Source organism: Phytophthora cinnamomi, assembly GCF_018691715.1.
Source record: "Phytophthora cinnamomi strain GKB4 chromosome Unknown Contig19, whole genome shotgun sequence".
Lineage (NCBI taxonomy): Eukaryota > Oomycota > Peronosporomycetes > Peronosporales > Peronosporaceae > Phytophthora > Phytophthora cinnamomi.
Genome location: NW_027150952.1, coordinates 1369270 through 1385918, shown reverse-complemented (window position 1 = coordinate 1385918; position 16649 = coordinate 1369270). Strand labels below are relative to the sequence as shown.

Genomic DNA, 16649 nt, shown 5'->3' with positions numbered 1-16649 from the left:
GCTTATCATAGCTAGTAATATATCAACAAGTCCACCAACAAGGCCACTACGTTTATTTTTCTCTGGACATTAGCCACTCGATTGAGGTTTAATCCAATCGAATCGAAAGGGGGAATCAGGGCCTGTGCCAGACGAAAACCTAGTGTTTCAGCGTAGAGAAGTTCGAGCCAGGCAATAGCGTACCGAAGTGTGTGACTCTGTACGTCAATGTGTACAGTATCCACATGACGAGCTTGGGTGGCACGAACGCAATTTCTGTTTCTAGCACAAATGCTAGTTGATAAAGCGTCTGGATCAATTCCGCTTCATAATCACGGCAAGGACAACAGTAGAAACGATGCAAGCGCCAACAACGCGTAGACCAACACTCAAGAAACCATACCGCCGACATTGTCAAGAGTAACACCATCCAGCTCGCTGTGATACTGCCCGCTGGGCAAGTGAACCGTGACAAGAACGAAGAGTCCATCAAGGGAATGATGATTTCCGCATTTTCAGTCAGTACAATACACTCTAAAGTGAAAAAAATCTCAAGTGACGCATCAATTACTTGGGCTGCTTTGATCACCGATGCTCGACGTTGAATCTGATCTAAGCCAGAACGTTCATCACTATCAGTCGCTTCACTGCAGAGGCCGGACGCCAATTCGTCAGTCCCAGATGGCGTATTCGGGCTTACACAATTATCAGAACTAGAGAAAGGTATTACAACGGACGAATTTGGAATTATCAGAAAACCCAGCTCGTGGGTGGTGCTCCAGCATATCAAACAGTGCCCCACCATCAGCTGATAGTCGTCCGACGATTAAGATCGCGCAACCCGACCACAGACTCGGCAACATCGACAAGTATTACTACCACTAAACGTGGTTGCATGAATGTAGCAAGGTAAAAAAAAATTGAACAAATTCACGGTGAAGATGACTTGCTTGAGGATCATGTCGTCCTCGTTAGTAGCGGTAGATCGGAAAATTCTCTTCATCGTGAGCTTAATCACGGACAGTAGGAAAATTACTGAAAGTTCGTACGGCGTGTTGTTGACCTCAGTGAGCAACACTTGGTTGACGGGATACCCAGCACACATCAGGTCTCCAATACGGCGACATTGTTTAGACGTTAAAGCCCCTCCTTTCGTGACGCGATTAGTCAGAATGCAGGTGCTCTACGATAATACGCAGCAACCCGACAATAGCTACCGATTGCAACACGGACATGTTAGGAGAAGAACGGAACTGCGAACACCCAGACCTCGCCCACTACCATCCGCATACCCAGTATCCGCAAAGCTAAACACCACGACCTGTCTAGGCGTAAAGCTCGGAACGTTTAGCCATGGAGGGACTTGAGTGGTTGCCTCGTACCTAATTACAATACCTAGCAGGCAATCACGAAACCAAAAAAAATACCAGTTGGCTTTCCACCCTTACGACGGACCTTGAAGCGAAACGCTTTCCTGGCCAAGTAAGACTGCAACTGTGAAAATCGGCGGACCCATCACAACCACCAACACGTGGAACAACGAGGTGTCTCGGGAATACTCTTCGAGGACCAACATTCGTTCGATCCAGTATTTTCCACCATAATGGACGAGTTGCATTTTGTAAAACCCATTGGATAGCTTCAATCATGAAGTCATAAGGAACCTTCGCGTTCGGGCGGACATTGTAATGGTGAGCTGCCGTGTCCTGAGTTTAATTCCGGAGCGATTTATGGACTACTTCGTTTTACCAATTCATCGTGTGGTGAGTGAGCTATGCGCTTAGCAATGCATGTGCCTAAAACTGTAAATTCTTATGAACACAATTATTTTGTTGCTATCACTAAATGTTTACAATAGACATGACCTTGTTCAAGTTTCTTACTTCGAAGAAGGAAAACACCACACCCAGTGTACAGTGTACGGATGATATTTACATTCTCTTTTATTCTGATGCAGCTCCTGTGCTGGAGAATGTCGACTAGTTCGAAGAATGGATCCACTGAAAACAGAAGGAGAAATCAGCCCCTGAAAGCATAAATAGACGATGTGTACAACAATTAGTGTACGCAGTTAAATGATAACTCCTCGTGCCATAACTTACCAAAGTGCGCAATCCGAAATGTTAGCGTTAAGAGCATCCACAAAATTACCATTCGACATGACTAGCGACCATTGAGTCTCTAAAATAGTAGCCAATTGGTATAATGCGCGTATACCGCAAGTACGCTTCGTGACAACCACGAGAATCACGAACGACGCGGATCCCAACAACGCAAAAGCAATTATTCCCGACACCGCGGTATTCACGTTATCCAGCGTAACACCCGCCATTTCCGAGTGGTATCGAGCACTCGGTAGGTGAACCATCGCCAGCACAAATGCCGCGTCTAGATTTTGCATTTAATTCCGGACAGAGGAAGTACTTGTTTGTAAAATTTCTGTCGATAATCGAACCGTTCCGTGACCGGGATGTCGGCGCCGAATACCATGCGAAGGTTAGCTGAAATTGCATTAGTTCGCTTGTGGAGAGAAACCAACGACATTGTTGCATGAATAAAGTCCAATGACAAAATTACTATCATCATCGTTGAAGAAATCGTCTGCATGAAAGTCGCCTAGTACAGAATATCGAAAAGTTGACCGTAAACACAACATGTTCAGGCATCATGTCCTCCTTGTGGATAGCCGCCGATATAGAAAAAAAGGTTTATCATATATTTGACCACGGGAAGCATCAGAAGCACCGGTAATTCGTAGGGCGTATGATTCGCCATGGTGAAAATCACTTGGTATGTTGGGTATCCAGAACAGATTGCGCCTCCCAGCATAACAATCTTAGAAAACTGTCACAAATCGCCCCTCTGTGAGTAGACTGCTCCCCAAACGTTTTTGCCTAGCACAAAGCGCAAGGTTACACCCAAGACTAGAGCTAGAATTGTCGAGATCGACAACACAAAAAAGGGTACAGGAACACCGACACAGCAGCCACTGTCGCTCCCACAGCGACGAAACCGGCACCAGAACAGGTGTAATACGCTATCACCTGTCCTGAAGACAGAGGAGCCACAGCCCGACTTGAGACGTGACGGTGTAGGATGCAGCAACTCCCACAAAGTACACGCGAACCCAACAGCCGTAGTTTGCCTGCCAACCTTCATTTGGATCTTGGAGTGGAACGGCTTCTTGGCATATCACGACAATGAAGACAGCAAGTGGAATACTGATGGTCACTAGCACAGCCCGAGTCCAAGATGTAGTACGGTTGTATTCCTTCAGAGTAAGCATCCGCTCCATGGAATATTTACCTCCAAAGTGGGAGATTTGTGTTGAATTCCAAACGCATAATGATCCCGCCAGTCACGCCTGAAACCGCGTGCAAAAATTTATGCGCGGTGCCACGGCCGAAGGCACTACCTTTGACGGACGCATCATGCTGGGAATGGAGCCTTGAGACTTCAGTTCGTCTGACGATGGATCGACTAAAATGATACTTGTTCACTATACACGTTCTATTCTAGCGGTTGTTCATTGGTCCGCATATAGCAGCGATTGCATTGGATTCTAGAACAGAGACTGCAGTTTGATACACTTTGCTGAGGAGAACTTTTAATGCACCGCATCTTGCCTACCTTTCTGACAAATTAGGCGGAATGCTTAGAGGTTCGGAAAATAACACCGTGAGGTATAAAATTCGTCAGCAAAGGTTCCTGACACGGGCCAGGTGATATTTTCTATAGTAACTCCGGTCATCTCTGAATAATGGTGTGCAATTGCCAACAGTGTTTCCACCGACGCCTTCCAGACTTCACTCTTCTGAATACCCTCAGCTTTGATTATGGATCCACTGGAATCGAAAAGTAAAGTCAGCCCCTGGAAGCAAATGCACAGTCAGACTAACATTGCCCCAGATATGGCATGAATAAGAAAAGAACAAAAGAAAACACTTACCAAAGTGGACAACGCGATAGGTCAGCGTCAACAACGTCCACAGGATAACCTTGGAGAATACCAAGGACACTTGCGTCTCTAAGACAAAAGCCAGCTGGTACAATACGCGAATACCACAATTTCTCCTTGTGATAATTGCAAGTACAACAAATGACGCAAACTCCAACAGAGCGTAAGAAAATATTCCTGACACAGATCTGCCGATGTTATCAATAGTAACGCCCGCCATTTCGGAATGATAGCGAGCACTCTGCAGGTGAACCATCATGAGCACATAGGCTCCATAGAGCAGCGGCACTACGAATTCCACGTACTCTGCCAGTATCAGGCACTCCGACGTAAAAAGCGATTCCAGAGCTTCATGAAGGACCAAATTATTCGCTGTTGCTCCATGTTCTGGCACAATTCTTGTAACTAGAGCTACAGTGTCCGAGTGTCTGAATTTAGCTTTTTTCTTCGTCTGGGATGGGATTGATATCGCTGTATTCCTTTTAGTGTGTACTTTAGCTTCGGTTTGATGTCCAATCGCGCGATACTGTTGAGATGAAGAATTGTAGAGAAGATGTTTCTCGAGATTTTTCAGTAGATCAGTACTTTCAGACGACAACTGGTGAAGAGTGCAGGATCGGATGCGAATATCTGGGCGCATTTGACTGTAGAATTTCTGTCGATGATTGCAAAGCGATCGAACGGAATTGAGTAAATCGAAATTCTTAGTTGTCGCGATGTCGGCACCAAAAACCTCGCGAAGATTAGAAGCGATTTCCCTTGTTCGTTTGTGAAGAGAAAATAGCGACATTGCCGAATGGATGATATCCATGACCATAATTACTGTCATCGTCGTTGAAGATATCGTTTGCATGAACGTCACCAGATACAAAATGTCGAAAAAGTTCACGGAAAAAACAACCTCCTCGGGTATTGTGTCCTCCTTGAGGGCAGTGACAGACATGAAAATTAACTTTAGGACAAATTTAAGCAGGGGGAGTATCAGAAGCACCGGTAATTCGTACGACGTATGGTTTGCCTTAGTGAAAAGCACCTGATAAACAGGGTATCCAGCACACATCGATCCATTCACCGTTGTAAGTCTAAAGAATTGTAGCCACAGCTCCCGTTGTGAAGCTATACGACTTCGAGATTCACTCCCCAGAACAACACGCAAGACTATAACTAGCAAAAGCGCTGATATCATCGAGAGCGACAAGATAAAAAATGGCACAGGAAATACTGTCACCGCAGCAAGCGCCATTCCCATAGCGAGGAAACTTGCCCCACAACAGACGCAATACGCTATTTGCTGCTTCAAAGAGAGCGGGGGAATGTCCAGCACGTACCCAACTTGTGCTGCCACGGCATACGCAGCAGCAATACCAGCAAAGAGCACACGAACCCAGAAGCCATAGTTTGCTTGCCAACCCTCTCTCGGATTTTGAAGAGGAACAACTTCTTGACATATCACAACCGCAAAGAGAACAACTGGGAGGCTGATGATCACCATGAAAACTCGAACCGACGACGTCGTTCGACTGTATTCCTCCAACGCTAGCATCCGCTCAATGGAGTATTTGCCACCATAGTGCGAAAGTTGCGTTGCATGCCACGCGTGAAGTCCTTTTGTCATCCTTGCAGCGAATTCCGAACGAAAACCTGTAGCGGCCGTCACTGGAAAAGGCACCACCTTCGATGACAACCCAAGACCCGTCATGATACGCTACTTCGTCTCGAACTTGCAGGTCGAATAGTACTGAGAGCCTGGTCAAGTCACAATTCTGCTGTCTATTCTGGTTTCGCTTGACCGTGAGCTATGTATGACCAGGTCCTGGAATACCAGAACCCTCTCTAATAAACCTATGGTGTCGTCCCGGAGGCTTTGAAAACCAAGACTTCCACAGCAGCTATCAAGCCGGACGTTCTACATTATAGAGCTGGCGGGACATACAAGGTGGTGGACTCAACTCGAATCCGATCCTCCGCTTCTTTGCCTAGATACAACCCTTGTCACACAGAACGCGAATTCCATCTTCCACATGGCCACAACGGCGCGATGTTCCTCCTCGTCACTTGTGAATTCTCTCCACAACGACAATGGCGCCTCAGTTCTCGACGCAGATCGGCGGCTCGATGACCTTCTCCGCCAGTTTGAGTGCGTCCATGAGCACCAATGCCAACGTGACAGCCAGCAGGAACTATCGCCCTTTAGTCCCCGACGCACCCACCACCACTGCTCCACTCCACGGCCCTCCCGCCCCACTTATCCTTTCAGTCGAAGAAGCCGATTCACTCGAGCACCTCGCCGACTCCGTCATGCGGCAGACTCTGACCGACTACCTGCACTTCCGTGACATCCGGAAGCGCCGACTGCACGATGAGCAGTGGAAAGAGGTTCGTCGCCAGGACAACCTCGTCGCGTTCAAGGAGCGCGAGTCGTGGCGTCAACAGCACCAGACGCTGTGCACGCCCGACGGTCTCCTAGAACCGGTGATCTGCAAGACGTCGGTGCCGACTTTGCTGGTGCTGGGGGCTCTTCAGGGCACATTGGACGACGAAATGTACGGCATGCACATCGACAGCGACAACGCTGCGAGGCTCCGGTCGTCCTACATCCACGACCAGGTGCACGACTTCCGGGTGCTCACTCGCATCCGAGGAGCTACGAAAGACGACCCATTCCGGTTCTGCGGCGTCACGTGGGCGGATTTGGGCAATTCCGGCTACGGCCCGTTCGCCAAGAAGCGCGACTACTGCGTCGTGACGTCCATGGGCGTGACGGAGACGTCACGCGGCGAACGCGTTGGCTACTACGTCGTGCACTCGGTGGACGTGAGCTCGAATGGCCCCATGGGTCGAACCACGCAGCTCGGGCTTGGAATCGGAGGAAGTTCCAACGCCACCAGCAAGTTCACGCGCGCTAAAGGGTCCATGTGCTGGCTCAAGTGTGAGCTGCCGAATGGAGGCGTGGAGCTCTACATGCAAGGGTTCTTCGCCCCGATGGGCAGTGTCCCCGAGTTCGCGGTGGTGAATGGAGCTCTCCACGCTGCGTTGGGACTCGCCCAGACCAGCGATACATCGTACTCCAAGAAGATCCGCTGGATGCTGCACGACTCGGTGCGCTCCACACGGCGGTGGGTGTTGTACTTTGTGTTGATAGCAATGACTAGAGGGGGCTAATAGTGCATTTGTTGTGTGGTAGGCCGGCGTCGTCGAGCGACGAGTGTGTGGGGAGGTGCAAGTCGCATTTCGGGGTGGCCAAGAAGCGGAAGCTCGGGTGCTGCATCGTCTGCCGCGCGGTAAGTTGTAGTGGGTGTCTTGTCGGAGATTGACCGCCGATGTCCACTGATGTCTGGATTGTAGTTGGTTTGCAACTCGTGTCGGACGACGCGGAAAGTGACGGTGGACGTGGCGGCCGATAACGTGGTGCAGCAGACGCGTTGCTGCATTTGCTTCGTGTGCATGGGGTACGCCAAGCAGACCAGCGCTGCTGTGTTTGCCGCCAGGGAAATGGCCCAGGCTCGCGCTCGCAGCAACCGAGCGCTCAGCGCGGAGACGGCCGAGTATATTCTTTGAGCGGGGATAAGACACTCGCGGACAAGCGAATGTTTGGTGCAACGCCGAGCATTGTACAGCATTCGTTTACATGTGTATCGCTTGTCGTTTGGTTGTTGTCAGACAGCGTTGAAGTGGCAAGACGCCATTGCGTGGCTTGGCAGTGTTCAGAAGCGGCTCAAACAAGAGCCACCCGTTGGGCTGATGCAGTGCTGCACCCAAGAGGATGGAATATATCTATCGCTGGTGGATTTCGTCGTCAAAGAAAACCAACAGTGTTGCAGGGTGCTCTCGTGGCATCGCACGATCCCAGTCCAGCCCCACCCGAAGCGAGGAAAAGCCCGTCGACAGGATAAATGGAAGGTGTAATGCCACCGAGGCCCGCTTTGGCCGCGATCACTCACGCGGCATTCCCAGCTGTGTGTACAAGCAAAGCTTGTCAATCGAGTCCAGCTCTGATTCGTTCCAGTTCGTGTCAAGTTGCGGGTACTGGTCGCTCAAACTTCTAGATCCTATACCCCTTCAATACAAAAACATTACACTAAACCGTTTATACATCTTCATTATATTATAGTCTATCTGTAAATTAGTATCCTGCTATTACCATTAACCAAATTTAAGAGGGTTTGATAAACCGTACGCTATGATCACGACGTTCGGCCTAATACGAACGCGAAAACACTGCCTTTCCCCAACGACTCGTTGAACGAGTGGCACTGTCCGGCCCCAAGCAGCCTTATCGGTCCTTGAAGTGGCTGTGGTGCTGGCCAAACCATCAAGAGAGGCCAGGAAATTCCGGTCGGGAGCCTTCTCTGCTCAAAAATGGCGATCGGTGCTGGTCGGAACTTCACTTAGACGCGTGGCACGGCGTCACCTCGGCCATCGGCCATGAATGAGGCCAAAGGCCCTGACAGACAGACAGCTCACTTCGCGTTTTGCTGAGCTCGAGCCACCCCACCGACGCTTTTTCGGCAGCATGAGCAGCACGACTTCCTCGGAGCGTGCGACGCGTTCCCGCACAACCAGCTCGCAAGAGCGCCTGTACCTCTCCCAGGAGGAAGCACGTCGCCTCGAAGACCTGGCGGACCAGGTGGTGTTGGACACCATCGAGTTCTACGACAGGTTCCGCTTCGTGGAGAAGCGTGTGGTGAACCCGGAAGCCTGGAAGGCTGTGGGCCACCGCGATAACCTCATCGTCTACCGCGAACGGTCGGGGCCGCGTCCGACGTATCCGTCAATTCGATCGCTTGACGGCAGCCTCCAGCTGGTACCGTGCAAGGCGGCGCCCTCCGTCAAGATCGTCGGCATGCTACAGGGCACGCTGGACGACGAGATGTACGGGTCATTCGCCGACAGCGACGACGCCGTCAAGATGCGGTCGAGCTTTGTGAGCGACGCGATGGACAACTTCCACCTGTTGGCGACTATTGCGGAGCCGAGCGAGGAGGACCCTTTTCGATTCTGCGGTGTCGCACGCTGTACGTTGGGGAAGACCCTTCCGCTGGCTAAAACGAGGGACGGGTGCGTTATTGTTTCCATGGGGATGACCACGACACAACACGGAGAGCGCATGGGCTACTACGTTCTCCACTCGGTGGACTTGTCGGAGCCTGCGAGCAACCGCCACTATATTCGAGCGAAATGTTCGCTGTGCTGGCTCAAGACGGAGCTGTCGAACGGCAAAGTGGAGCTGTACATGAAAGGGTTCGCCGCACCAATGGGGATCATCCCCGAGTTCGCGGCGTTCCCGGTACTGGTGAACTGTGTGCTGGGCGTCGGTATGACCAGCGACGCCGCGTACTCAAAAAAGCTGGCGTGGATGATCCGCGACGCGGGCAAAGCTGCTAGTAGACACACCGCTCCACCTATGGACGAGTGCGTGGGGCGCTGCAAGAACGCGTTTGGAGGACCGAAGAACAGTGCCAACTTCCGGCGATGCATTGTGTGCCGCAAGCCTGTGTGCACCACGTGCCAGGTGGTGAGGAAGATCCCGGTAGGCGTCGTGGACGGCCGTGTCAACATCAACAAGTGCAGTCTGTGCATACTGTGCATGCACCGAGCTAAGGCGCTGAACCCCGTGGTGTTTGCTCGACGTGACTTGCGCTGGAAGAGATGGAAAAGTCTCGATGCGGGTAGAACATCCATCACCAGCAGCAGCGAACGAGATGATGCGACCACTACGGCCGCGGGATCTTTCTACGAGACGCGCTAGGTGTGTAGGTATGTATACGTAGATTCCAGTGGTATGAGGTTCCATGATTTCACGGTTGATACAACCAAAAAAAATCTCCCTTTTAATAGCGACATAAATTCACCTTGACATTCATGGTTTCTCTGACGAGTTTTTGGCCGAATCCGTGAACTACAACTATATGTGGTTGTTGTTGTTGTTGTTGTTGTTGTTGTCGTCGTCGTCGTCGTCGTCGTCGTCGTTGTTGTTGTTGCTGCTGCACTATTGTATTCTGGTGAACAACGCAAAATCCGTCATCATGTTTTGACTTCATGAAAACGAAAAATAGATATCCTGGAATTGTCTGTTACATGTAGGCAGCAATAGATGATCTAGTGTTACAAATAGCTTGGTCGAAAACATTCTCTTCCATCTTGCCACGAGTCCCACGTTATGTTCTCGTCGTTTGACCCAAACAGTGATAAGTCCATGGTGTCGACACCAGCTCCACCCACAACGCGATCGGCACGCGCACGCGATTTTCTAGTGGTTCGTGCTTCTAGATGCATCGATGCGTGGTATTCGGTACAACTTGCTCACTATGGTGGAAAATACTCAATCGAACGAGGTCTGGCGCTGGAAGAATATGTCCGCACGACGTCGATAGATCGGGTACTCTTAGTTACCTTTGGCGTCCCGCTTCTTGTCATCGGTCTTGTGCTTTGTCAAGAGAGCGTTCCTCTTCAAGCTCCAACTGATGGTTGGAAGGCCAACTATGGATTCTGGTTCCGAGCGGGGTTGATTGGAGTTGGTGTTGGAAATGCGGCGGCGATTCAGATCGGGTTTTGGCTTGACTTTCCACCTTTTTCACTCAGGCAAATTTTGGTTTACTGCATGCTGATGGCCGCTGGATATGTCGCTGGTGGAATGGTGATAGCAAAGTATTGGGTGTTTCCAATCCCGTTTTTCATGTGCACGCTCTGTATGGTTACTTGGACTGTTATTACAGTATACATCCGACTTGTGGTTGGCCTCACTACTTTCCAGCAAATTCTTTCACGCCGCGAACAACTCCACCAATTGAAAAGGGTCGGAACGGTGCAGAGTTTAATGTTTCTAGTATATCCAGTCTATCAAGTGTTGTTCACTAAGGTAAACGGAACTGCTTATGAACTTCCAGTACTCCTGCTGCTTCCTGCTATCCGGCTCGTGTTGAAGCTGATGTTTGCATCAGTCGCTGCCAATAAGGAAGACATGATCCCAGCACAGGTCGTATTCACCGTCGACTTTTTCGACTCTTTCTACTTCGCTACATTCCTTCAATCAGTGTCTTCGTGGACTTTAGCAGCGGTTATGGCGGTAGACTTAATCCAGACACTGGCGGAGACGTATGAGCTACACCAGCGAACGCAAAGAATCCTCGAGCAGCTCCACCGGTTAGGCATTCTAGCGACAAACAACCACAGCAGCCTTCTTGTCTCCTTTCGAACACTCTGCACCACGTTGCAAACCAACTGCGCCAACTCCGAGAGCCGTATTCAAGTACGTTCATGTATTTACCATCAACTCTCCGAGGAGGACAGGCTGCTGCTGAGTAGGTTTGAACACTATTCACACGCCGGAGCATCTATCAGCTCATTTCAGCAGAACTTCAGAACACTATCTACGCCTATATTTGAGACACCGAAGTCTGCCCCCGCCTCTTCCAGCTCGTGGCATAAGTGGTTGTCGCGAAAGAAAGCCCTTGTCCAGCCACTTTCTGTGGTAGCTGGTCTGTCGCCAACAAAGCACGACATCCCGACCTTCAAGGCATCGAAAGGCACGAGTAGAAAGAAGTCTGTGACCGAAACGTCGGCTCTGCTGGAAGAGACTCTGAAAGTACTTTTCACCTCTGAGTGTCTCATTCTATCCGAGTACATGGAGGTTATTGTTCCCGTCATCTATGGAATTTTTGTCTTTGTAGTGACAAAATTTCCCTGGGCGCAATATCATTCGGACTTGACTGGCATTACCCAGGACAAGGTTGCTGAGGTCGTTTCAAGAGTTTTCTTGTACGCGTTGATGGAGTTTGGGTCTTTCATAGCCCTGGCATTGATCGAGAAGAGAGGCTGTGCTATTAGCGCGTTATATCAGCTGGCGTTTGTGTTGGAGACCCAAACACTGTTTGTGCAGTCGACGCTAATGCTGTGGATACTGATGACCTTGACATATCGCGTGGTGCACTTCGGTACGTTCAACATTATCATCCTCATTGTAAATGAGTCTTCTCTACAAATTTTCTTCTATCTCTAAGGGTACAATTACGTTCGTTCAGGTTGTGATTTTTCCTTTCATTTCGAATGGGTTCGACAGCATTTATGACGTTGCTAATGCGTACTGTAGTTCGATCTTGTTGAAGATACTAAGGTATACCGCTCTTTTGATAAACGTTGTGTCAGACTCGGATATCATGTCTTCATCATTTTATGGCTACGCCTATCGTACCAAATTTATTGTTATTCCCAATGTGTGTTTTTTTTTTCATTGTCCGTTGCGCAGGGTCGATGGACCTCAACGATCAGAATTCAGAGCTGAATATTTTCTCACGTAATGCCACTTAACTTGGTTTCATTAGAAGACGACTTTGTTTTAACCTTGAAGAAAAGCACGCCAATATAATTAGAACTGCCATCGCGAGGTGTCAGTTGATTCGACCTATCATTATACTTTGAAGACACTACATTCATCATAACCACACATAGAAGCTCAGCCAATGTTCACATCAGTTGAGTCAACACAGCCCGCGGCTTCGACATCTACTCTACCCCGATCCAGATTAATACACCTTCATCGATTCCTGATACGCCAATGCACAAGATTTATTGATGCGTGGTATTCGGTGCAACTTGCTCACTATGGTGGAAAATACTCAATCGAGCGAATGCTGGCGCTGGAAGAGTACACGCGTAACACATCGATAACCAGGGTATTATTGGTGACTTTAGGTGCTCCAATTCTTGTTATTGCCCTTCTCGTCTCTCAAGAAAGCGTTCCTCTACAAGATCCAGCTGGTGGTTGGAAGGTGAACTATGGTTTCTGGATCCGAGTGGGGTTAATCGGAGTTGGGGTTGGGAATACAGCGGCGATCCAGATGGGGTTTTGGCATGATATTCCTCCACTGTCGTTAAAGCAAGTCATATCCTACTGTGCGCTAATGGGAATCGGCTACGTTGCTGCTGGAATGCTGGTAGCCAGCCTTTGGGTGTTTCCAATCCCGTTTTACATGTTCACACTCTGCCTTCTACTTACACTACTTGTTGGAGTGTCCGCCCGCCTAGTGGTAGGAGTGCAGACCTTTAGACTGGTTTTGTCTCGTCGTGAACAACTTCGAAGACTCAACAAGGTCGGGTCTGTACAAGCTATCATGTACGTAGTTTACCCGGTGTATCAACTAGCTTTTGCTCGGGTAAGTTACACACGCTACGAGATGCCGGTGCTTTTGGTGCTTCCAGTCATTAGACTTCTACTAAAGGTGGTTTTCGCAACTGCCGCTTCGCACAAAGAAGACATGACTCCGGCACAAGTTGTATTCACTGTGGACTTCTTCGACTCATACTACTTCGCGACATTCATCCAGACTACATCTGGAAAACCACTCGCAGCAGTAATGGCAGTGGATTTTGTCCAGACAGCAAGTGATATGTTTGAGTTACGTCAACACACCCGAAAAATATTAACTCGATATCATCGACTTGGTGGAGAACCAATAAATGACAATTACACCCTTCTCGATGTTGCCCGAGCGCTGTGCAACACCCCAGGAAGCCTAAAAATTCACAGCAATATCAAAGTGCGTTCTTGCACTTATCACGAACTGTCTGAGGAGAGCAGGGCATTGCTTCGTAAGATCGAACGTTCTTCATGTAGCGGATCATTTTTGAATTCGTACCAGCACAATTTGAAAAGGTCCTCAGCTTCAACGATCGATCGAAAACCTCCATACGCGTCTACCAAAGGTTGGTGCAAATCGTGCGTTCGTAAACCAGTTGCGGTTGGGCCACTTCCGCCAGCACCTGCTTCACTTACGTCTCCGACAAAGCATGACATTCCAAAAGGCGCTAAATCAAAAAGCAAGAGTAAACCCCAAGTCGTAGAAAACACTTCAGATATATTAGAGAAGGTTTTGGAGGTGCTTTTCACGTCGGAGTATCTTGTTCTATCCGAGTACATGGAAGCTATCGTCCCGCTTATCTACGGCGTGTTTGTGCTAGTGGTGGCCAACACCCCAAGTGCGAAATACCGCACCGACTTGATCGGGTTTACTCACGGCAAAATCGTGGAGGTCGTTTCAAGAGTTTTCTTGTACGCATCGATGGAGATCGGGTCCTTTGTCCTATTCGCAATGATAAAGAAGAGAACCTGTGGGTTTAGTGCGCTATATCAGCTGGCTTTTGTTTTGGAAACGCAAGCGTTGTTCGTGCAATCCACACTAATGCTGTGGATATTGATGACCTTGCCATACCGTGTGGTGCATTTCGGTACGTCCAGCTTGTCGACCCCCCCCCTGATAGTGAAAAGTTAACTATCACTTTTTGTTTAATCAGGCTGCGACTTTTCCTTCAAATTCGATTGGATCGAGCACGATGCCTAAACAAAGCAAGCTAAACACATACTTGAGTACTAGTGCTACTACTGCAGTGTGCGTATTGTTAGAAGTCGTGTTGCCCCTGACATTACACCGAAATAGACGGCGGTTGTGTATGGCTAACTTGGATCTTCGTTGTAGAGAGCGCCGCTCAAAACAACCGCGTGGCCAAACTCCATGTCGACAAATCATCGTTCTTGCAATATCATGGGGCTTGGAGCTCGAATTTGCTCCATGGGTATCAAAGAAAGCAGCTTGCTCACTGTGGAGGCAAATACTCAATCGAACGAATGCTGGCATTGGAAGAATATACTATAACTAGTTCGCTGTTCTGCGCGTTGCTTGTGACTATTGGGGGGCCATTGTTTTTGTTATCGCGCTCGTGCTCTGCCAAGAAAGCGTACTACTGCAGGATCCTACGGTGGGCTGGGAGTTCAACTATGGATTTTGGTTTTGGGTGTGATTTACTGGATTCGCAATCGCTAACGCCTGTGCGAGACAAATTGGATTCTGGCTTGATGTCCCACCGCTTTTCCCAACGCAGATTGCAGTGTACTGCATTTGCGTGACGTCTAGTTTCGTCGGTTCTGGTATGCTTCTTGCAAATATTTGGGCATTTCCTGTTCCTTTTTTCTTTCCGTCCCTCTCTCTGGTAGCTTCAGCCACTCTTGTGGGAATATTGCGCTTGGTGCTAGGAGCAGGCGCCTTTTGGCGAATTGCTTCACAGCGAACGCAGCTCAGCCGACTCAACAAAATATCGGCGCTACAGGGAACAATGTGCTTTCTCTATCCAATCTATCAGGTGGTGTTCAACAAAGTCAATCACACTTCGTATGAGTTTCCAGTATATTGTGCGCTGCCCGTCTTCAAGTTCGTCATGAAAGCCATCTTTGCGTCCTCAGCTTCCCATAAAGAGGATATGGTACCTGCGCAAGTCGTCTTCACTGTGGACTTTTTCGACGCTTTTTACTTTGCAACTTTCATGCACACTATGTCTCTGTCTACCCTAACAGTCGTGATGATTTTCGATATTGCGGATACATTGATTGAATTGCGTGAACTTCACGAACGAACGAGAAATATCACAGTATGTCTGAATAGGACTTTTATCGATGGCAAACGTTTGGATCCAGGAAGTTTGCTAGCTACAACTAAGACGCTTTGTTCTACTTGTAGTTCAAACGTGCGAATGAGCCCGGAAATTCTTCTATCTTTCATCGCCTATCTGTCGAAGGGCGAACACTACTTACAACACTCCAAGGATACATGTGTGCGTCGACTAATTCTGGTGCCAAGTCGCATCAGGGCTCATTAAATAAGGTATACGCGTTACAGCAACAAGTATCCCCAGAGTCTGCTCCTACCGCAAAACTTCGGGGCAACTTGGTTGCTATCCTGCCTCATCCTCAGTCAGCAGAAGATACAATAAGCACAACCGAAGCAAAATCTCTTAGAAAAACCTTCTCGCGGGTTAGCTTTTCGAACATTCTCCAGGAAACGCTTGAAGTATTATTCACGTCAGAGAGTATCGTGCTGACCGAGTACGTGGAAGTGTTCATACCGCTCTTTTATGCTGGCTTTATCTTAGCAATGGTCAACCTACCCAGCGCACAATACCACACTGACATGGTAGGCGTCACACGCGAGAATGTTGACAGTGTCGTGTCCAGGATGTTTCTGCTTGCGCTACTTGAACTTGTGTCATTTGTCGTTTTCGCAACCGTTATGAAGCGAAATTGTGGCCTCAACGCGCTCTTCCAGCTGGCCTTCGTGCTGGAGACGCAGATATCGTTCATTTGGACTACCTTGATGCTGTGGATACTCTTCACGTTCACCTTCCGGATTGTGCATTTCGGTAAGTTCAATTTTCTCAGCGTGCCAATACTGATCAATTTTTTTCTGACTGAACGATACCGTGTTCAGGTGCAGACTTTTCCTTCCAGTTCGAGTGGATCAAATGAGAACAACTGAAGCCGTGGATCATGAATTGGTGACTGAAGTCGGTGATTTTACTCGCCCCTCAAAAACCCTGGACCATGTCATGAATGGATGTGCTGCAACTTCGCCGGCACGAAATTCGTGTTGTGGGTACAGTAAGTATTCCGCCTCCAAAACTTTACCCAGCTTTTGAGTCGCCGCGACTGTTAGCCCGGATCTTTTTCACGCGCATCCATCCTGGCAGCTGCGTCCGGAGGTGCGTCTCCTTCCACTCACTTGAGATTTGTACGTTCCATACTCACGCCAAGCGCCCTATCTCCCGATCCGCGGCAGCTTCCGCCGGACAAAATCTGATTTATTTCGCAACACCGGGCTGATCAGGCTCACTTCCCAATCCGCGTCCAAGCCTACGGTATCTATCTACTCCAGCCCGCCCCAGCACC

At 49.1% G+C, this 16649-nt stretch overlaps 2 protein-coding genes across 2 annotated transcripts; both read left to right on the top strand.

Annotated features, from left to right (window-relative positions):
• Nucleotides 1-6016: 6016 nt before the first annotated feature.
• Nucleotides 6017-7495, top strand: IUM83_13117 (UBX domain-containing protein 2; the record flags this gene model as incomplete). Its single annotated transcript, XM_067937776.1, has 3 exons — nt 6017-7053; nt 7122-7218; nt 7283-7495. 3 exons carry the CDS (start codon nt 6017-6019, stop codon nt 7493-7495), a joined length of 1347 nt encoding a protein of 448 aa, XP_067795848.1.
• A 955-nt stretch (nt 7496-8450) lies between these two features.
• On the top strand, nt 8451-9471 carry IUM83_13116 (Zinc finger, RING/FYVE/PHD-type; the record flags this gene model as incomplete). The annotated part of the gene is made up of 2 exons (XM_067937775.1): nt 8451-9349; nt 9462-9471. The coding sequence occupies 2 exons, from the start codon at nt 8451-8453 to the stop codon at nt 9469-9471; spliced, it is 909 nt and encodes a 302-aa protein (XP_067795847.1).
• Between the last annotated feature and the right edge of the window lie 7178 nt (nt 9472-16649).